This window comes from Lissotriton vulgaris, chromosome 6, assembly GCF_964263255.1.
Source record: "Lissotriton vulgaris chromosome 6, aLisVul1.2, whole genome shotgun sequence".
In the NCBI taxonomy this organism is placed as follows: domain Eukaryota; kingdom Metazoa; phylum Chordata; class Amphibia; order Caudata; family Salamandridae; genus Lissotriton; species Lissotriton vulgaris.
The window spans coordinates 1,597,225,263-1,597,247,668 of record NC_141694.1 but is presented as its reverse complement, the minus strand read 5'-3'; the positions used below and the strand labels follow the sequence as shown (position 1 = coordinate 1,597,247,668).

The following is a 22,406-nucleotide window of genomic DNA, read 5'->3' as shown; positions in this document are numbered from 1 at the left end:
CACCTACTGTTGAGCACTACTGTTGGTGCACTGGAGCTTCCATTGAAAAGTGAAAGCTTCTTAGATTACTGTCAATCTCTGTGTTAGGTTCAAGAGATCTAGCAGTGGTTTTGCTGTCCTTGAATCTCGCGTGTGGAGTCCACCTTAGCACCAAAGGGGGAGAATCCATTTATACAGCAAGTCCATGAGTGTTGTCTGGACATACCGAGGAGAGCTTAAATTCCGCAACTAGGCATGTTTTCTTTGGGAGACAGAAGTTGCCACAGCTTAACCCACTGAATCCAGTGTCAAGGCTGAATTGAATGACCTGCTTTGCAACAACCTAGTCATCATATATGATCGCCTAGAAGTGGTCCTAAACCTAATTTGTTAGACTAGGAATGACAGCCTGAGCATGTACATAGCGCTCTATAAGGCTGGTTGCGTTGATAGATTTGTGTGTGGCCCATACTGCAAGCTGAAAACCCAACTTGGCGTATTGCTCCAAATCTTCGATTCTCTAAAAAAAAAAATGGTGTCAATGCAAATGAGCTGGGAATCGTTTTGCTGGAACAAGAAACAAACTTTCTAGTAAAGGAAGGATCAACAAGAAATATGGGTCACCAGGATCAGGCTTACAAAAGCAAGCTATTTGTCTCGATACTGCAGTCTATGCTGTACGTTTTACCCAAATAGCTAATATAGGCTCATTGAGGGCCTCATTAAAAGGAAGAATTTTTTGTGCAGAGTAAGAGGTGGAATGCAACACTTCTGTTAGAATATCTGATTTTTAATCCGTAGATGGGATTTGAAGGCCAAGCAGCCCTGCTCGACCCCCACAGGCATACCTCGGCGGGATATGTCCCAGACATTAGTTTGCAACAGTTCCTGTGGGGCTTAAAACCTGTTTTTGAAAGTGCTATCCCTTTTACACTGAAGTGAAATTTAGAGGTATTTCTGAGAGACCTGAACAGAGCTCTGGATCTACGTCTGATGCTACAGAAATAAATTAACTGATGTCAGGGGTGGCGCATCTATAGCCTCCGCACATCATTTCCCGAGCGGTGTCGGTGTAGAGCCTGACAGCGGGCCGAGGTACTGCTGAAAAGTTTCCAGATCTATTCAGATGCCTGGGGCATATATTCAGAAGGTGAGGAATCTGCAACTAGAAGGCTCTATCAGAGATAGTAGTATTTGTAAGTTATTTAATTATGCGCTTTTGGGTGTTATTTATTTATTTAAATCATTGTGAGGCTGTCAGCTTAGCATGTGGTGTGCGTTTTCCGTGGCTGTTCTGTGAATTATGGATTGTGGCACTAAACTAATCTTAACCGGATTGCTAAGGTTTTCTTTTTTTTATCCACAACTTCCCTTTAAACTGGACTCAAGTGAATTTCCGAAGTTTCTTTTATTATGTTAGTTATTTCTATAGCGCACGACTCACCCGGGGGCATCGCAGCGCTTGCCTAGAAATAGAGCCTGAGAGCTAGAAATGTGACCAGCAGCAAAAATTAGAACAGGTAAGCTTTTAGTTGTTTCCTAAAGGTGCTATATATATATATATGGAGATTTTACGCAGGGCCATAGGTAGTTTATTCCAGTATCTTGGAGCAAGATACGAAAAAGCCTTTCCCCAAGTACAACTCCGACATATACGGGGTACCTGTAGAAGGTTTAGTGTACTGGAGCTAAGATTTCTGCACGGTACATGCTTTAGGAGTTTCTTTTGGACCTCTACCTTTCAAAGCATTATAGGTAAGACAGCAAAAGTATGATCTCTTCCTTACAGGTAGCTAATGTAACTCTCTCAGCAAGGGGCCAGAGGGGGAGCCTGCTGGGCGATTCAGAATCATTCTGGCCGCAGTGTTCTGGATCACTTGTAATTTAGTGAGCAGAGTCTCTCCCACTTCGGACAACAGAGAGTTACCATAGTCTAATCTGCTAATCACCATAGCTTGAACTATAGTTCTACGGTGATTAGTAGGCAGATAAGGAAGAATTTTTCAGAGTAGACGTAAGCTATAATAGCAGGAGCTGGTAGTGGCAGCAATATGGTCTTTCATCGTTAATGTCTGGTCCAGTTTTAGACCTACGTTTTTTACACATTGTTTAGGAACAGGGGCTGCTCCCAATTGTGAGGGCCACCATTTGTCCGACCAGAGAGCTGAGGTTTTTCCCATTAGCATGATCTCTGTTTATCCAGGGTTCAACTGGAGGCAGTTCTCTGTCATCCAGCTGGAGATTGCAAGCATACTGACGGAGAACCAAATTTTCTCTGCTTCTATATTGGGGCTGATAGCAAACATAAGCTGAGTGTCATCAGCATATGAAATTATCTCAAAGCCTAGCTGTTCTACGATTTTTGCCAGAGGGGCCATATATATTTTGAATAAAGTCAGGCTTAGGCAGGAGCCCTGAGGTACACCCCTATTCAGATGAATTTTTCCTGACTGGTATGGCCCTAACATAATGGTTTGCGTTCTGTCTGACATAAAATGCTGCAGCCATTTTAAGGCTGTCCCTTGGATGCCAGGAGTATGGTCTCTCTGCAAGCTTTGAGCGCGAGATGGTATCAAACGCCGCAGAGATCTAATTGGATCAGTACTACTGATCCTTCTGCGTACATTGTCTGCCTAAAGGAGTCCGTCACGGCCAGGATGGCGGTCTCACTACTGAAACCCTGTCTAAAGCCCGATTACGAGGATCCACAATGTTATTGAATTACATGTATAGTCTTAGCTGCCTGTTTATTATACTTTCCAACTACTTGCCCAGTAAGGGTAGCAAGTAAATAGAGCGGTAGTTGCTGAGTACTTGAGGATCAGCCATGGGTTTTTTCAATTTTGGGTGTACGAACGCATCCTTCTATGTTATGGGAATAGTACCTGATATTATAAATATTTCAAATTGCTGGGGCATAACTAGTGGCTAGGAGAGCCATTGTCTTTGGAGGACAGATCTTGGGGCGAACCAGATTTGGCGATGGACAGTGAGTTGGAAGCCGCCTCAAGCGTGGTTAATTCAAAACAGTCTAGGGTACTACATGCCACCTTTCCTAAGTCCCTTGATCTGGTAAGAGATTCAAGGTTCGAGACGCGGATGATGGAAAGTTTGCAAAGGTGTTAGAGATTTTTTCTTGAAAAAAGATTGCTAAAGAATTGCAGAGCTCTTGAGATTCCACTGGGGATTGTCTACAGACTTGTGGGGATACAAAATTCCTTACTATGTTAAAAAGGGCTTTTGAGGAATTGCTGGCGTGTTCAATTTTGTTTATAATAAACGTCTGGCCGTTTTTAAATTCAGATGATAACTTGACAGACTGTTTGTACCGTAGTCTGTTTTGAGGGTCCTCTCTAGATCACCAGTCTCTCTCCAATCTCTTACATTTGGATTTTTCAGTCTTTAACTCCAGGGTATACCAAAGGGCTGACGGCCGCCGTTGAAGAGAACCATAATTTTTTGTGTGGAATCAGAGTCAAATGCTGTCACAAAGGCAGAATTGAAATCTTCCAACATCTTTGATGCTTCCATGTCATTCTCTGGGGATTTCAAACAAAAGGCCTCGTTACAGGCTTAAAAAAAAGGGTTCTGCCATGATCTGCGTGCCACTTTTTTTCGTACTACATTTGTATCTAAGCTTTTCGGGCATGTCAGTTGAATAGTAAACATGATCATGGAATGGTCTGTCCATGTAAGGGGGTCGGGAAGGTTACAAATCAGATGATCAATATTAGAGAAGATTAAGTCTAACGAGTGTCCAGCCAGATGCGTTGGGCCTTTAACTCTTTGAGTAAGTCCAATTAAGTCTAGGTAGACATCAGGGTTGATATGATCTTCACCATGAAAGTTAAAATCTCCTAACAAAAGGAAGTTTATTTGAAGCGAGCACATGCATGGCTATTTGTTTTATCAGTTGATCCGTGAAATTGATTCTAGATCTGGAGGACGATATATCAGTGCCCCGTTCCAACTATCAGTAGGTGATAAGATGATCTTAAAGATTTCCAATTCTATGCTGTCATTACTTAAGGTGGAAATCCTGTTCACATTGAGATGATTTTTAAAGGCAATGGCTATGCCACCCCCCGTTTTCCCTTCCCTGTCCAGATGTAAAAATAGCCCTCTGGAATAGCCAACTTTATCAATGGGAGGTTAGTATGATTTAGCCAAGTTACTGCAAAAATAAAATTTCAGGGGAGTGGGAGGTGATCAAATCCCATATTTCAAAGGGGTGTTTTGCTAATTATCTTACATTGCATAGTATACTGTCTAAACTGACTGTATCTCGATCCATACGCTTCCTTGAATTCAGTAGGCTAACCATGGTCCGATCTCTTTGAAATAGACAATGCCTACAAGCTACTGGACCCTCCTGCATACTTGGAAACTTCCAAGGGCAGCATATGTAGGCTCGGCGCTTAGCTTGTTCATGTGTTCTAATCTTAAGTAGGGATTTAGCAGTGTATGATATGTGGGTCAAGTGTGAAGTATTTACGTCATTTTGGACATAATCTCTGGCCTTAGTTGGGCGTAGACAGGCTTGCCTTTGGCGCGCCAGTGGTGTGCGCATATGCTGCGTGCGCCACCAAATATGGTGTCAGACTAGGCAGAAACTAGCCCGCTACCTTCAATTCCCCCAAGATGGCTGCTCGCTCCACTGGCAGTCTCCCGGACCACGATATCTCCTCATCTCCCAGCGCCTAAATCGGCTGAGTTACAGTGAGTGAGTTTCCCCAACAGAAAGGCTGACATTTATTAACAACAATTTAAAAATAAGTGCAAAATGTGCAACAAAACTAGTGCGTTTAAAATTAAGCTTCCGGCTTTCCGCCTCAGGATTCTCTAGTGCTTTTCTTCAGAATGTTAAGGCGTTATAACCAAGTCCAACCATAACTTCATGTAAACTGTCATTTTTTAACCCCTTCCACACTCATGACGAGCTGGGCTCGTCATGGTGTAGCCTCCTCGTACACTGATGACGAGCCCAGCTCGTCATAAAACAATGAAGAATAGCAATTCCCAGCACAGGAGGGGAATTGCCTTAGCAGCCATGGAGTTAATAACATACCAGTTGCTTTGATGTACCACATCTTTAAATTATTCCCTTCCACAGTGACTGCGTTTTGGTGCCCTTTATGCTTGTGTCTTTTGGCTGTGCACAGCGGGGACTACATGTACAGTCTGGCCCATGGCCAGGATATGCACCCAACACACACAGGTAGACCTGAAGACAGAATAGCAATAAGGTCTTTAAATGATTTTTGTTGGTGGCTCTCAAAAGAAAATGCTTATTTTATGGGTATTGATTCTCAAAACTGTAATTAATTATAACTTCTGGTAATTGGACCCCTAGTTTTTATGGTATATTTTTTTTCCCCCTGCTGATAATCTCTTGTGTTAATATTTTTGGGTTTTGTTCTCTACACCATAAGTTGACCTTGCACTTCATATGATATAGTATGATGACTTTGAGGTCCGGATTTTATTTTAGTTCAGTCATGATTTGTGCTCAGCTTCCAGTTGCAAAGCTTGGCGGTGACCTAGCTTTCAGCTTCTTCCCACTTTAAAGATGGCTGAAGAACTCTCAAATGATGGCATCCTTGACATTTGTCTCCGGTGCCACTGTTTCCCCAGCACATTTCCTCTTCACCAGATGATCCCCCATTTTATTGCTCTGTCTTGTCTGCCATTACTCAAGGCTGAACGACAGTAGCCACACCAAACCCCAAATTATCAAGTCACCTGCTCCTTACAAAAGGCTGGAGGAGCCAACTGTGGCGATGGGACACACACTTTGAGGTGGAAGGTTAGATAAACTTCCTTCCAGCTGTTGGAAAGCTCAAGCTCGTTAATATTAACCTGTAATAAGATATTTTGGGTCCATTATCCAACCTTAAAAGTTTTTTTTTGGGGGGGGGGGCGGCAGCGTTCACATGGATATTTTGACTTGATTTTGGGGGAGTAGAGAGAAAGGGTCCATGTCAAAGGGGTCTTCTTTCATTTTGTATTTAAAAGCCTACAAACTGACCTTAAACCAGAGTTTGATGGCAATTTGTGAACAGTCCAGATATTTCTTAACCTTTTAACATTTTTAGTGTCACAGAAGAAGTGTTAACAAATTTCTGAAACTGCTAAACAAATTTACTCACAACCAAGTAATAGCACTTCCTTGAGTAAAGTTCTACCTTCATGCCATTTTTGGGGTAATTCGGTTAACTATTTTTTTCTGAAACAGAAGGCAACTATTCCAGTGGGAGTTAAAATAATAAGTCACTGTTTTAAAGTGTCTCAACCCTAGCCCCCTTTCTCTCCCCCCCTCCCCTTCGTTGACATCTGCAGGAAATTTGCCATCCCAAATAAGATGAACATTTTCTTTTTCTAAAAGAATCGTGCAGATTTGTTAAATAGTGCCAGTGATTAAGGAAACAAAAAGGGTGTTTCAACACACTTCTATTGCATATCTATTTTAACATCTCTGCCTGCTAACAATCTAGCTCCTTCGAGCCCGTGACTTGTTGATAAAGTGGCCCCATTGAGGCTGTAAAGGCCAGTTTCCTATTTTCATCCTATGCCTTGATCTGTAGGAAACAGCATTGACCTTGGGTAGGTGGTTCCAACACCTTCACTAAATCGGTACATTTGTGCCACTCTTCATAGTCGAGCTAAAAAAAAGAGGAATGGCTTGCCAGCTAAGCTATCCTAAGACTCAAGTATTTTAATTGATATCCTGGAAGTTGGTTCTTTGTTGCAAGCAGGACCAGTTGTATATGCGTGCATGACTCTTGTGATCACCTATGGTTTTGCATTGGAAGTTGGTTCTTTGTTGCAAGCAGGACCAGTTGTATATGCGTGCATGACTCTTGTGATCACCTATGGTTTTGCATTGGAAGTTGGTTCTTTGTTGCAAGCAGGACCAGTTGTATATGCGTGCATGACTCTTGTGATCACCTATGGTTTTGCATTGGAAGTTGGTTCTTTGTTGCAAGCAGGACCAGTTGTATAGGCGTGCATGACTCTTGTGATCACCTATGGTTTTGCATTGATAATCTGTTAACACATCTCAGCGAGCAGCAGTCATTAAGCATCTAGCCTGAAGAAGCCGTTCTTCATTTTTTTTGTTACTTAATTCCCAGTATTTAATTGATGTTGATATCATGGCGGACAACAAGCATCACTAACTATACTAAATGTAATAGTCAGATTTGGAGTGGGCTGACGGAACATGCCCTACCAAGTAATCTGTACCATTTGTACTTTCACATCTCATTTTTTTCCTCGTTTTTTTTTTTCTTTCCTTCCAAAGGCATGCATGGTAGAAAACGAATGTGAAGATCCAAGCCAGGAAACAATCACTTTTCTGTACAAGTTCATTGGAGGTGCCTGCCCTAAAAGCTACGGTTTTAATGCTGCAAGACTGGCCAACATTCCCGAGGACATAATTCAGAAAGGGCACAAGAAAGCAAGAGAATTTGAGAATATCACAGTTTCCCTACGAATGTTTAGGTAATTATTCCTTATACGGTGGTCTAAACCCTAACTGTTTTATTGTTACCAATGTTCATTAAATACAAACCAGTTGTAAAACATTAACAAAACATACAAAAATATTTACATGACGTGTCACACTTATAGGCTATTGAATGTTCTTCATTAAACTCTGCAGCTTGCTTCTACATATGAATTCCAGGTGATGACGGTCCTTGATGTGTGTTCTGACCACATGATCTGGAACAAACAATGTGTAGCAGTGGCAGCCTGCAGATGCTCTTAAAGTTGAGGCTTCTCGAACGAACTGACATGGTCGTGTGAAGATGTTAAAACGTTGCTTTAGAATAAAAATTTCTTTAACAAACGTAGCAGCCCCACTGACGTGTTTGACACCCAATTGTGCCCTAAATTGGATGGACGTAATCAGCATTTACTATGCCCTGTTCAAGTCAGTCTGCACAACGTTTCTTGCTTCCACTGAGAATTTCCTGCTTTATTTTTCTTCTCCCCTTAAGGAGGGGGTCGAGAGTAGGGGAAGATGACCGTGAGATTCATTTGCAATCTTGTGAGTTATCTGTGCATACATTATTTACCTTTGATTCCAGGTGTAATTAATTACAGTTGCAAGTAATTATTTTTATAGATAAATTGCATAGGGAAAAAAACTCTGAACAGTTGTAGATGCAGGAAGACCAGCTTTTCACACACGTTTGTACAATGGGAGGAAAAGCAGTAGTTGCAGGCACATCTAGTGACCATGAACTTAACTCATAGCCCGCATTTTGTTTTGGTTGTTCACTTATCTGGATGGTTATGCAGAACTATTTTCGAGAAGCCTTCTGTAGCAATGTATAATGATTCTCAATAGAACTATTTCCATCAAGGAGCAGGAAGGTTAGCTGTGGAGCCACGAAGTAAACCACTACTGCAGGTTCAATTTTAGTTAGCATAAATGTGTGAATGTATTTATCCATGTGGGTGGCTGATTTGATATCCAGATCTAGTTAATCTTTATCCCATTTCGTTAGTCTTATACTGGCTTTGTTTTGCACACTCAGGCTTAAGGGTTTCCTGTGTATTTTCGCGGTAAAGTATACTAGAATTGTCTTACTTCGTATTTGTAGTCACTTCATTGCTGTCCAGTTTTGTTTGGGAAAACTGGTACCTTATTGCCAAAGCTGCTGTCTGTACTCTGTGCGCTCAACACATGCCTTTTGTTTAAAGAATGACTTTCTGCAAGATGAGTGGACAATTATATTTAAACCACCAAACATCTCACGTTTATTGCTGGGGGAATAAGTCCTTTTAGGGGTTGTCCACAAATTCCGAAACACTGTTATGATGCTATCATTGGGCACCCGAGGCAGTGTGACTATTGGCATGATAGGCTTATTTTGTTATTAATCGAAAATGTGCGGAATAGGTAAAACAGGTACTTTGAAATGTACAGCTGAAGGTTGTTGCTAAATACTTGTACAGGTGTGGTAAGTGATTTATCCAACTCTAAATGCACAGCCCAATAAGTCTTGATTATTTCTGCATTTATAAAAGTAGGGCTGAGTCTACAACCTGGTGAATATTGCAGTGCCCATTTAACTAATAACAATTTTCACAGCCTTATATATGGAATTAAATAATTTTTTTATTTTGTGTCTTTACAGGGCAATATGCCTGGCGGCAGAGGGTTCTGTGTCTGTGGAAAAGTTGAAGAAGATAATCAATAAGCTTTGAATGGCCAAAGACCTAGGTGGTCTTCATTCCAGAGAAGGCTGGGCTCCACACAATGTTATATGATCTAATAAAGTTTATTTTTTAAAATGACCATTTTCATTTTCTTTCCTAGGAAATTAAACCCTTTAATTCATACCTACCCCCTCTACATAATGGTTATTGAATACTTCACAATATATTAAGTCTAGATGTTATGATACATGCATACACTTTCAGGCTGTTTAATTACCCACTGTCACCAATACACAAATGAAAAAATAAGCTAAGAAACTGTATAAGGCTGTATACATACTTTGTCTCAGCTTCATTATAGCAGGAAATAATTATTTGTAACTTCCAGCAGTTTACATGAATTTTACAATGTCCAAGACTGTTCAAATAAAATTATGAACAGTAATACTAGAGTGTTTTGAGGAGACCTTCTACAGTGTACTTAAAATAGTAAAACACCACCTGCATAAGAATACCACTAGTGGTTCCTGCAGCTTAAAATACTGTGTCTTACACAAGTGCATTCCTCCAAGGAAGTCTCAATAAAACATTCTTATTTTTGTAGGGCAATCTAACTATAGGGATGCGGAGCCAAGGATACCGTTTCAGAAGGATGCCAGAAATATTGCTGGATATAATTAAGATTAGTGTTTCTCTTTCATAGAAAGAACATATATACTGGGACATGAGTACAGCAGGGGGTGCTAAACAGAACAGGGAGACACATTCAAGTACAACAAGAAGTTTGCTTGGAAAAAAAACTACATGTGCATTAAAATCATATTTTGCAATCTGAATACATGTTTAAAAAAAAAATGTAGAAGTGCTAGCTCACATTTTTTTTCCATGTTACAAAAGCAATTTGTACTCATGTTCCATAAAGGCAGCAGGAAAGAATGCTGCATATCTACAGGAGAGTACTACTGCAAAACGAACTGCATTTCAATGCTTCCAACTTTATGAAGTCGGCATATGTACAAAAACTGCAGCGTTTTCTTCACTTCCAAAAGTCTACACAGTAATGCTGAAATGCCCAACTCTTTTTTTTTGTCCTGAGTCATATCGCCCTTCACTTTTTGTAAGGCCAATCTCCAGCATGTCAACTTTGCGTGTTAATATGTACATCCTTGTTTCCAAACAGTCTTCTGCAGAAATGGGCACAGTTCGCTTTCTTCCCAAAAATAGTTCAGTTCTGACACAACGGCAGGATAAATCCCTTGAACAGAGATCAGTTGTGCTGTAATGTATTAGATTCTATAGGTGGAGCAGAGTCATATAGTGTATCTGTATCATGGGTTGGCTCTCCTGCCAATGTACAAGGATTGGATAACGTTCCAGCACCACAGTCACAGAAGAACCTACAATTGAAAAAGATAAGTCAGTGTCTTATCCTAGCACAACAACTTTCCCAACAGAACGTTTATTTTTTTTTACAGATGTCTTATTTAACATACCTATCGTGCCGAATAAACTCAACATCATGTCCTTGATGACACTTCTTAATGCAATTTACACAGATGGCATTACGGTCAGTGGTGTTACAAGTGTGACACCTGTAAATAAAAAAGGTACTTTAATCTATGAACACACGTTCAGATTACCAATTACTTTAAACACCTCTCTCAATGGAAAGACATTTGCTACTCTTTGATTAGTCATACCTACCTTGTTTTCAACAATTTACTACAAGAGCTTAACTTTTTTCAGTTTTTTTTTTCTTTGATAGTGCTTAGCAGTTTCTACACTACGGGTTTTAGCCTGAAGTGATCAAGCTACGTACGAAGTTTCCACCTCCACCTCTCCCTCCATTCCAAAAAATCCAAGGTTACTCAATCTGTGCAGCACTAGTGAGGAGATAGTTTGAAGGACCAATCTGGATAGGACCGAGGGTCCCAGACCTGCGGACCAGGGAAGTAACCTCATCCCTTCCAGGCAAGAAGACCCCCCCACAAGTCGAACACTAGCAACCCCAAGAGGGATGTAGGAGGAAGAAGGAAGGCTGGAGAGGCAGATTCACTCCACTCCCAAGGCAACAGAGCTTCCAGCCTATGCCAGGACAGGCAGAGGAACAAGAAAAAGCCTAGAGGGCCCCATGGCAAATAAGGCGAGCCCACCCAGAGGGAAGGCAACAGGCCCAGCCCAAATGGCACCTATAGCCATAAGCCGTCAGAAGCAAGAACACAGAAGCATCCCAGCTCTCGGAACAAGAGTAGAAAGGAGAGGAAATGCCCAGACACACCACTACAAGGGGCTGCACACATAACCTCAAGAAGCAATAGCAACATACAGAAACGCCATGGAGAACAGGCACCCAAAGGCGACCAGCACTCCCCAGCAGAGTTTAGCTAAATAACAGCTACCACTACCCCACATAGGGTATAGTAAGTCCAAAGACATGGGAACCCTCTTTGGAAGAACTTCTGCAGCAGAGGAAAAAACAAGAGTCACGGGGAAAAACACCCCCTGCGGAAGGCTTGACAGCAGCCCAAAGAAAAACAGAAGGCCTAATCTCAGGGCCAAGTCTGTGTAACAACTCCAGCAAAAATACACACAGGCAACAAGTGGACGTCCGGCGGCCAACAATGCCAAAGTCCCTGAAAGGAGAACTCAATTGCCAGAAAACACAATCTACAGCAAGGGCAACCGGCCCAAGAAAGCCCAGAACCAGCTCAACTTAGCAGTCACTGAGGAGGAGGAAGCCCTGCCCAGGAACCTTTGGATGGCGGAGTCAGCCAGGGCATGGAACAGGCTGCCATCAAATGGAAGATTGAGGAGCCGCTCCACATTATTTTCAGGGAACAAGCCGTCCCAAAGCCAAGCATGGCGACAGAGGAATCTGTGTCCCGGTCCAGCACCTCTGAGATGTCTAGAGCAGAGCAGAGCAGAGAATAAACGCTGCTAGCTCCCGGACATCCAACACATGATGCCGTAAGTCCACCTGAACAGTCTCTTGGGAATCTGCGGATCCCAGAGACTCAGCTGAGTCCCACAAACAAGAGGAGGCCCTAGCCAATACACACAAGGTGTTAAGGGCCCGCAGGGTTGGCGTCGGTCGAGGCGAACATGTTGCACCCCCAAGAGTCCAGCCAGAGGGACAGCGGAGTCAACAGTGGTGGCAGTGAGGGGAAAAGCAGTCCGCAAACGTGGACTAGCAGCGGAGGGAAAGACACCGGGTCACGCTGCGCCGGAAGGTGCCGGTGCAGAAGGTGTCGAGGCACCAGATCCCCTGAGGTGGGACGCCTCAAAGCCCCTGTCAGGGAAGAAAGGAGCGAACCCTCAAAGGGAAGCAAGATATCCCTCCCAAGAAAGTCCTGGTGGAGAACCTCCAAGATATGGTCCGCCGGGAAATTAGCAATTTGGTCACCCAAGCGCAGAATGCCCACAGCCGTGGACATGGCGTGAGCGAAGGCTGCACCCGCCTCTGTAGGGGTCCGCAGTGGAGAAAGCAGCTCCTCCTTGGGCGATGGCTGTAAACTAAGGCAGCTGTCCCCAAAGCCAAGCGGGTCGGGCAAAGACCAAACCTGGAAGTCAGAAGGAACCGAAGAATGGGAGACCTGCCGCTCCTCCGACGAACACGTAGGCCTCAGAAATGGCGGGGAGCCACCCTTCAATGACGCTGGTGAAAAAGAAACCACACAGCAGCCAGTCTCCAGGGAGGATGACACCGATATGCTGCCAACCTCTGGAGAAGAGAGAGCGCCCAAAGACTAATCCGTGGCACCACCTCTGTGTGGACCGTAGAGTCTGCCATCCGATGTAGGACGTCAGCACCATCCGGTGCAGAGGGAGACGCCGGATAGGGCTCCTCTAAGTCACACCGTGCTGGGGACCAGAGCGGAGCCAGAGCCGAAGTGGCGGTGCCGGAACGACACCGACTCAACCTTCGCCGAGCCAGCCACCTGCGTGGAGCAACGAGAAGGACTGAGGGAGTAACAGTAAGCCCGCCGCCCAGCCCCGTCCCAGAATGTGGCAGAGGTGGCCCGGCGGCACCAGGAACGATTCAACCTCTGACTCGCCCTCAGACTAGGCAGCTGCCTGCGGGGAGGGACGAGAGGGGCCCGGAGGGGTCCTGAACTAGAGCGGGACAAGGAGGTCACCAACCCCTGTGGCGCTGCCCGGAGCAGCAGGCTCTGGCGTCGTGTCAGCTCAGCCATGGACGAGGCTTTCGCCTGCCCAGAGGGCCGAGTGGAACACAAACAAAAACAATGCAGTGGAATAGATACAGTAATATTTATTTCTATCTGATGGAAACATTAATTAGTCCATCAGAAAAAAAGTCTATCTCAAGCCAACCGAATATCTCAATTCAAGAGCACACCGACACTAGGTTGTAGATCAGAATTTTTTTTTTTAATATATGCACGTTTTTAAACAGAAATACACATTTATTTACAAGGACATACACAAATATATATACACACACACACATAATACATTTATATATCTGAAGACAAAAAAGAATAATTAGGGCCTGAATATTAGTAGTGCTGCGAAACAACCATTTGGAGAACAAAAAATGTGATTCGCAGTTCACTTTAATCAAGATAACCCTTGAGTCAACACCTCTCAGGGTATATATCATTCCACCCTTTTGCACTATAGCTATATCAAAGTCCCACCTGGCTACCTAAACCTCAATGCCACTGTTCAAATAATATCAGGTGTAAGATGATAAAACCACATTTTCCCTGTACTGTTCATGGTAAGCTGGCTTCCTTTTGAAGTCTATTCAGTTGGCATGGGTTGTACACCATGTTCTCCCAATCATGCCAGGAAACAAATCTTTGAGCCCCATGAAGTGCAGAATCTTACCACCTGGAAACACCGTCCTTTAACAAATCAAAAATCCTATCTCTAAAACAGTCTTTTGGGAAGTGGGCCTCGGGCCTGAACACTCTTACACCTTTCTTGGGGGGGATTCATTAGTCTTATATCAAACACCTTCAAGAGAACTTGAAACTCAGCTCTTCCATGGAGGCATGTTTAATCTCACAAGTTCATTAATTGTAGTTTTTGAGATTGTCAAATCCTTTTAATAATTTATTTTAGGATCTTACCACCACGGCAAGCTCTTGGTAATCTTATTCTAGGCTACTTAACAGAATTTTTTTTCCCCCCCTTTACCTTCAGATTGTTTCTAAGGTTTGATTATGTTGTATCTCTCATCTCTCATCACTGGCACGCTATGTATTTGTTTATATATTACACTTGAAAAGAACTCTGCTTCTCTAGTGGGTCAAGGTCACACTATACAAAAAACTTGAAGGTACAAAAATTTTCCTATTTTGTTGCCCTATGTAGCTACCTGCTTTCATACATATGGTAGCATGAGACTGTTGTGGCATACAGTGTTAATTACATTGCAGTAGTCAAGGCAAGACATGATCAGAGAATAGTTTCTAAGAATAAAATAATTTTTCAGGGAACTGGTAGTTGCAAACCGCATGTATTCAAAAGAATTGGGCAAAATGTAGTTGAGCTTTTCACACCAGTTTGTCATCTTTCCCCAAGACTAAAAGACTGGCGTTACCTTATGCTTAGCAATACCAAGTTTTCCAACACTGTATCTTTCATATATCCATTCCCAGTTTTCAAGCTGGGAATCTCATGCAAAATTAAAGACTAAAGGCCTCATCAATGTTGGTTTAGTAGTACATACACCTCAATTTGAAACAACTTGGGATGGACACTCTAAAGAAGAACAAACTCACACAGCCCTGTAAATTGTGTATAAAAGTGTCACCCTCAAACTAGCGAGTGCTCGGGCTGCTTACAACCAAGGGCTGGTGGGGAAACAACCGTTACAACGCAACTATTACAACAAAGTACTTTTACAACTCCACTACTACAACGCAGGATCCATTACAACGAATGCCTTTACAACGCATGACATTACTTCGCAGATGCTATTACAACGTTAAGTATAGATTAGTTTCTTTTTTTAAACATTTATTTAATTAAAAAAATATTTAATTAATTTAAAAATTAAATACATTAATTTAAGTAATTTTAAAAAGTGATTATAGGAGTATATGTTTTGGGGTGTTTGGGTATTTTAAGGGTTCAGATATAGTTTTGGGTTATGGGGTACAGGGGTATTTTTAGGGTTCAGGGCTAGGTTTGGGGTACACGGGTATTTTTAGGGTTCAGGGCTAGGTTTGGGTTACATTGGTATTTTTAGGGTTCAGGGCTAGGTTTGGGGTACAGGGGTATTTTTAGGGTTCAGGGCTAGGTTTGGGGTACAGGGGTATTTTTAGGGTTCAGGGCTAGGTTTGGGGTACAGGGGTATTTTTAGGGTCCAGGGCTAGGTTTAGGGTACAGGGGTATTTTTAGGGTCCAGGGCTAGGTTTGGGGTACAGGGGTATTTTTAGGGTCCAGGGCTAGGTTTGGGGTACAGGGGTATTTTTAGGGTTCAGGGCTAGGTTTGGGTTTTTGGGGAACAGGGGTATTTTTAGGGTTCAGGGCTAGGTTTGGGTTTTGGGGTACAGAGGTATTTTTAGGGTTCAGGGCTAGGTTTGGGTTATGGGGTACAGGGGTATTTTTAGGGTTTAGGGATAGGTTTGGGTTTTGGGGTACGGGGGTATTTTAAGGGTTCAGTTTTAAAAATAGTACTTTAAATAAATTAATTTAAGTAATTTTAATATTTATTAAAACAAGTTCTTATAAAAAGTAGTTTTTACCCCTACATTATCCTGCACTTACCCTACTATTACACCCTCCTGGAGTTAGAATATTATTTTAAAACACCTACACTATTTTTAAAAAAATATATATATATTTACAAATACATTAATAAAAATTATTAATAAATAAAATTAATTAAATATTTATTAATTCCTTTAAAAAAAATTATATACTTACCTATACTAACGTTGTAATAGCATCTGCGATGTAATGTCATGCTTTGTAAAGGCATTCGTTGTAAAGGATCCTGCGTTGTAAAAATTGCGTTGTAATGGTATGCGTTGTTAAAGTATGCGTTGTAACGTCATACATCCGGCTGGTGTCGACTGCCAGCCTCACATAGATGAGGGAGTCATCACTTGAAGTCTTGATTTCCTTCTGGAGGAGTCGTGCCAAGACTTCATGTCTGCTGAGGGAAGGTGCTAACCTTGCCCTGTAGATGGAGGGAAACTCCAGGAAAAACAGAGGTCCATCATGTCCCCGTTAGATGTCTAGGAAGAAGCAAACCGAGTAATCTGGAAGGACCTTGATGCTGTTGGGCCTCCAGACATTCATTCCGGTTCTTGATTACGAAAAGGCTAGTCTGGGCCAAGAATGCAAAACTACTGAGGGCCTGAGCGGGCAGCCTGAATATGGGCTAAAGCTGCTGATTGCACAGGACCTCCCCCACTTTAACAACACCCTGCTGGAACAGCACTTACCCCGGATCTAGTGTAGACTGTACCACTTTAGAACTGTCGATCACCAAGCTATGGACTGCACCTGTTGCGGCTGGGACCACAACCATCCAAGTCACCACAGCTGGGTCCTAGACCACCTGGGACCTAGTACACTAACTGCAAGAAGAAAGCTGAGCAGACACACTGCATGCACCCAGGCTGCCAGTTTGCAACAGAGATCTCCCAGTTCTGTGCAACTTTCACTAGTACTTGACTCTTATAGCCATGAAGGGGTAAGATAAACACTGACTGCATATTTTGAACTATAGGAGATTGAGATTGTACAAGAGCCAAATTAATGCTACTCCTGATTTCCCTTGGAGCAAAAGCTGTTGGGGTGGGCGATGGATCAGATTGGGATAGAGCTAAGCAAAGAGGTGTTGAAGAATCAGGGTGGGTGAAAGGACCCAGACTTGCTAATTACTTATTGCAGTGTAGTATTCTGGTCACCTCTGTGATTGATGTATTTTCTTTCGTACAAAAGCAAGCACTGGGCTGGAAATTCATTATATTAAGTCTGTTGAGCTCTAAACTCTAGCACCCCCACACTATCTCCCTGAGGCACAAGTTACTTACCTTCGGTAACAATATATCTCTAAGAAACAGTAGTTAGTATTAGAGTCCTTAAATTAAAATATCCCCAGGCGTCAGACTGGATCCGGAAAATTTTGCGTTGCAGTACCACTGCGCGTCGGTAGGCGTCTGCGGCTCCGCGTCCGTCGTCGGGATGACGTCGCCGGAGTACTTAGACGCCGCCCTCGCGCTGACGTCAGTTCTTATGCACAGCTTTTCCGCGCCAGAAACGCAGAGGCATGATAAAAACCAACACTGGTGCCATAAAAACTAGGGCCCTGAAAGGGAATGACCGTAACCCTAGATATCGGTTCGCAGAACTGGGAGGATGGGTGGGGCGGGTAAGGAATCTAATACTAACTACTGTTTCTTACAGATATATCGTTACCGAAGGTAAGTAACTTGTGCATCTGAAAGAAACAGGTTAGTATTAGATTCCTTACCTTAGAATAGATACCCCAGCAATACCAACCCCGGTGGTGGGTCTGCGAACCAATGATCACACCAGAAAGTCCTGGAGAACGGAACGGACGAAAAAGCCATCTCTCCGGACTTGGCTGTCCAGGCAGTAGTGTCTTGCGAACGTGTGCAGCGAGGCTCACGTAGCTGCCTGACAAATGTCCTGCAAGGGGACTCCCCGACCCAGGGCAGTAGTAGCCGCCGTGGCCAGAGTGGAATGGGCACATAGCCCCACAGGAGGCTCCTTTTTAGCGAGAGGGTAACAAGCCTTGATGCACAAGACGACCCATCGAGAAATGGTCCGTTTGTGCACCGCCCACGTAACCAACTAAGAGTTGGTCATCCACCCGGAACTGTCGTGTGCGATCCAGATAATATGAGAGCGCACGTTTTGGGTCCAGCCGGTGGAGCCTCTTTTCCTCTTTCGAGGGATGCGGAAAGAAGGTGGGCAAGGTGATGGGCTGCCCGATGTGGAAGGCTGTGACTACCTTGGGCAGGAAAGAGGTTGCGTCTGCAACCCAACTTTGTCCGGATGGACAGAAAGGAAGGGAGGTTAAGAGGAAAGAGCCTGGAGCTCACTCACTTCCCTGGCACAGGTGATGGCAACCAGGAATGCAGTCTTAAGAGTAAGGAGACGAAGAGGACAGTTATGAAGTGGCTCGAAGGGAGTGCACATCAGATAAGTCAGAACAAGGTTCAAGTCCCACTGAGGCATCACGAAAGGAACAGGAGGAAACATATGAGTGATGCCCTTCAAAAACCTATTTACAACCGGGGACTTGAACAAAGAGTGCTGATCAGGGAGCCTTCAGAAGGCGGAAATGGCAGAGAGGTAGCCCTTCAGAGTGCCCCGAGCAGAGCCCTGCTGGGCAAGAGAAAGAAGGAGGAGAACCTCTGAAAGAGTGGCAGAAAGGGGATCCACAGCCTTTGCTGTGCACCATGCTACAAATTTGTTCCACCTGCAGGCGTATACCAAATTCGTGGAGGGACGCCTGGCTGCCAGAATCACATTACAGACTTCAGGAGGCAAGTCAAATGGCCCCAACTGCCGCCGCTCAATCTCCACGCATGTATGTGGAGACGGGACAGGTTTGGGTGGAGGACCGTCCCCTGCTGCTGCGACAGAAGGTCCTCCTGAAGAGGCAGACAAATCGGGGGCTCGATTGACAGACTGAGTAGCTCGGGATACCAGTATCTTTGTGCCCAGTCTGGCGCCACAAGGATGACTTGGGCCCGGTCGCGCCTTATCTTCTTCAGCACTCTTGGCAGAAGTGGTATAGGCGTACAACAGACCACAACTTCTCCCGCGACAAAAAGCGTCTCAGAGCGAGTGCCGCCTTGGAAATTCCAAAGCGCAGAACTGATGACATTGCGCGTTCTCTTCTGTGGCGAATAGATCAAACCAAGGCTCTCCCCACTGCTGAATGAGGCTTTGCGCAACGTCCAAATTCAGACGCCATTCGTGATCCATCATGCACCTTCGGCTGAGCTCATCCGCCTTGGCGTTCAGAGAACCTGGCAGGTGTTGAACCACCAGGGTCACAGCCTGATGTTCCAGCCACTGCCAGAGGCGCAGAACCTCCTGGCAAAGGGTCCACGACCCCACCCTGTTTGTTGCAGTACCACATGGCGGTGGTGTTGTCCATGAACACCTGCACTACACTCCCCCGGACAGAGGGGAGGAATGCCTTCAGTTTAAGCCGGATTGCCCGCAGCTCCAGAAGGTTGATGTGGAGCCTAGACTCCGCCGGAGACTAGAGGCCTCTGATCTCCGCCTCTTCCATGTGGCCCCCCAGCCCTGGAGGGACGCGTGCGTCAGAACTACGTGCTCTGGTGGGGTAAGGAGAGGGACCTGCCGCTGACCCAATCACTGTCTGTGAGCCACCACTGCAACTGTCTTGCAGTGCCCTCCAAGATCAAGACATGGTCGGACAAGTTGCCCTGATGCTGGGCCCACTGAAACTTCAGGTGCCACTGCAGAGCCCTCATCCGCCACTTGGTGTGATAAACCAGATGGATGCAGGAGGCCATCAGCCCCAGAAGCTACAGCGTCAACCTGACCGACACTCGGGATAAAGGCTGAAAGATTGGAATCAGAGCCTGAATATCCCGAACCCGCTGTTCAGGAGGATAAACCCGAAACTGCGTCTAGAACCGCTCTGATGAAAAGGAGCTTCTGAGAGGGACACAGGTGCGACTTCGGCACATTGATGGAGCACCTCAGCAGGTGCAGGAGGTCGGCCGTAGTCTGGAGGTGGCTGACTACTGTTTGGGGCGAGCCTGCCTTCAACAACCAGTCGTCGAGGTAGGGAAAGACTGAAACCCATAACCTGCGCAGTTGAGCTGCGACCACCGCCATCACTTTCGTGAACACCCATGGGGCGCTGGTAAGGCTGAAGGGGGGGGGGGGGGGGGGGGGGGGGGTTGTGAACTGGCTGTGCCGTTCTCCCCCATTACTGCCGCAACGGCAACCATGTCCGCCACCGCACTGAATGTTAGTCCGTGGCTGGCAGGACGTGTGGGAGCACCCCTTCCGTGGCCATGAAAGGAGCGCTGGGCAGAAGATTGCTGGCGCGGGGCCGACAGGCCCAAGGACTTGGCAGTAGCCCTGGAGTCTTTAAAGCGTTCCAGCACATGATCTGCCTTGCCACCGAACGGCATGTCCATCGGCCGAAAAGTTGGCGGACCTCAGCCAGGCGTGGCGGCTAACCGCCACAGACGTGGAAATCGTTCTTCCTAGCGAGTCCGTGGTATATAGTCCACATCTGATAGAGTACCGCGCTACGTCCCTTCCCTACGCAAGGGCTTGAGCGAGTTTCACGCGGGCTCCCTCCGGGCACTCCGGCAGCACGGCCGTAACCCACAGAGAGTGGGTGTAACGGCCCAAGAGGCGCGCGGTGTTGACTGGCCGCAACCCCAAACAAAGGGAGGAGAACATCTTATTTCTGAACTGTTCATACCTCTTTGATTCCCAATCTGGTGGTGCTGTCGGGAATGCGGATTGGGAGGTAGAGGCCTGGACCAGACTCTCGGGGGTGGGTGGACAAGAAACTAGGGTCGCCCCGGGCTGGGCGGTGGCGTCTAGCGACGTTCCAATCTACAGGAGGGCCTGTAGTGGGCCTAGATCAAGTGCCCAACAGGACGTCTGTGAGAGCCTCATTAAACAGCAGTAGAGGCTCTGGGGAGCTTACCTGTGGTTTAAGGACCTCTGAGGATGTTGAACTTCAGTGTTGCGACAGAGTGCTGAAGAGCCAAGGCCTTGGCTGCCCTCATCAGCACCACACTATAAGCTGCCCCTTCCACGGTAGGAGGGGAGACAAAACCAGTGTCTGGGGAGGTATCCAGGCGACTGGATTCCCCTAGTTCCTGTGTCTAGTCCTCATATGATTGGAACTCACGTGCCAGTGGGTCCTCAGACCCCCCCCAGGTCTCCCTCGTCGTCCATGTCTTGAAATTCAGGGATAAAGGATGGACCCAGATCCTCAAAGAATTCCTCGTCTAGCAATGCCGGATCGGGACCGAGGGTCGGACCAGGGACGGCGTTGGCCCTGGTCCGACCCTCTGGTCGTAAGGTCTACCAGCGGCGATCCAGATCCGGATCCTGTTGGGCCTTGCGACGTCGGGACCGAAGTCGCAGACGGCTCCGGGGCTGAAGCACTCGGCCCGCTTGAGCTCCCAGTCAGCTCCGCTGTGCCCGAAGGCGCCGTGGAACCAGACTGAGGAGAGAGCAACCTCATATCCATGAGGAAGGCATCGATTTCCTCCGGGTCGCGTTCTGCCCAGGGACCGGCGAGTATGGAGCAGGCCGCGACGCCGGCGGAGCCGCGTCACCGAAACGCCCAGCTGCGTCGCAGGGAGTCAGAGCGATGTTGCCTCTTCGACTTCTTGTGCCTCTTACCTGAGGACTTTGAGCCAGACGAGTGGTGTCGACTCGCCGAGCTGTGATTACTCCGGCCCCGCGATCGGTCCCTCGACCTTCTTCCGGACCGGGACCTCGAGCGGTGCGGGGCCGGAGCTCGAGGCGCTTACGGGACCGTTCCCGCCTAGCCTTCGACATCAAGGCCGGGCAGTCGAAGCACGGCTTGTCATTGTGGTCGGGCCCCAGGCAATGTAGGCACCGGCCAGTAACCGACATCAGTCGGTTGCAGTCGGCACAGGGCTTGAACCTGGGCATCCCTACCGGCACCAATGGAGTTGTAGAATTGAAACGGATCCAAAAAGGGTCGAAAAAGCTTAGTCAAAAAGTGACTAAAGGGTCCCACTTTCTCCGGACCTGCGCTTGCTGGCGCGGAAAAAAGAAGAACTGACGTCAGCGCGCAAGGGCGGCGTCTAAGTACTTCGGCGACGTCATCCTAGCGCCAACGACGGACGCAGAGCCGCAGACGACTATCGACGCGCAGGGGTACTGCTACGCAAAATTATCCGGATCCAGTCTGACGCCTGGGGATATTCTAAGGAATCTAATAATAACCTGTTTCTTTCAGATAAGAGAGACTGCACACCTTCACAATTAAGTGCAGAGGGGGTTGTATTTGGCCCAGTTTGCAGAGCCATAGTAGGACAGACCCAGGGACATTATTGACAAAACAATCTCAGTCCCCACAGTCGAGGCACCCCCCCTCCCCTGGCAGTGCCTGACTCTATTATCAATCCTTTTACCATATTCTTCATGCATACATTTCCTAAAAGTCCAAGAAACGTAAGTGTATAATTCATCTTAGCACGGTGGTCAAGTCACGTAACAGTAAAGTTTTGGCAATTACCAAATATTTCAATAGGCCT

At 45.8% G+C, this 22,406-nt stretch overlaps 2 protein-coding genes across 4 annotated transcripts in view; one reads left to right on the top strand and one right to left on the bottom strand.

Annotated features, from left to right (window-relative positions):
• The window catches only part of MSH6 (mutS homolog 6), a 100,148-nt gene extending 90,863 nt beyond the window's left edge, over positions 1–9,285 (top strand). For both annotated transcript variants that reach the window (XM_086927766.1, XM_086927767.1), the window contains 2 exons: positions 7,283–7,482; positions 9,129–9,285. In XM_086927766.1, coding sequence (XP_086783892.1) covers positions 7,283–7,482; positions 9,129–9,198 — 270 coding nt within the window. In that variant the 3' untranslated portion in view covers positions 9,199–9,285. The remainder of the gene's footprint in view (positions 1–7,282; positions 7,483–9,128) is intronic.
• Positions 9,257–22,406, bottom strand: part of FBXO11 (F-box protein 11) — a 517,411-nt gene continuing 504,261 nt past the window's right edge. For both annotated transcript variants that reach the window (XM_086927768.1, XM_086927769.1), the window contains exons 22-23: positions 10,644–10,742; positions 9,257–10,547 (exon numbers count right to left, since the gene is read on the bottom strand). In XM_086927768.1, coding sequence (XP_086783894.1) covers positions 10,418–10,547; positions 10,644–10,742 — 229 coding nt within the window. In that variant the 3' untranslated portion in view covers positions 9,257–10,417. The remainder of the gene's footprint in view (positions 10,548–10,643; positions 10,743–22,406) is intronic.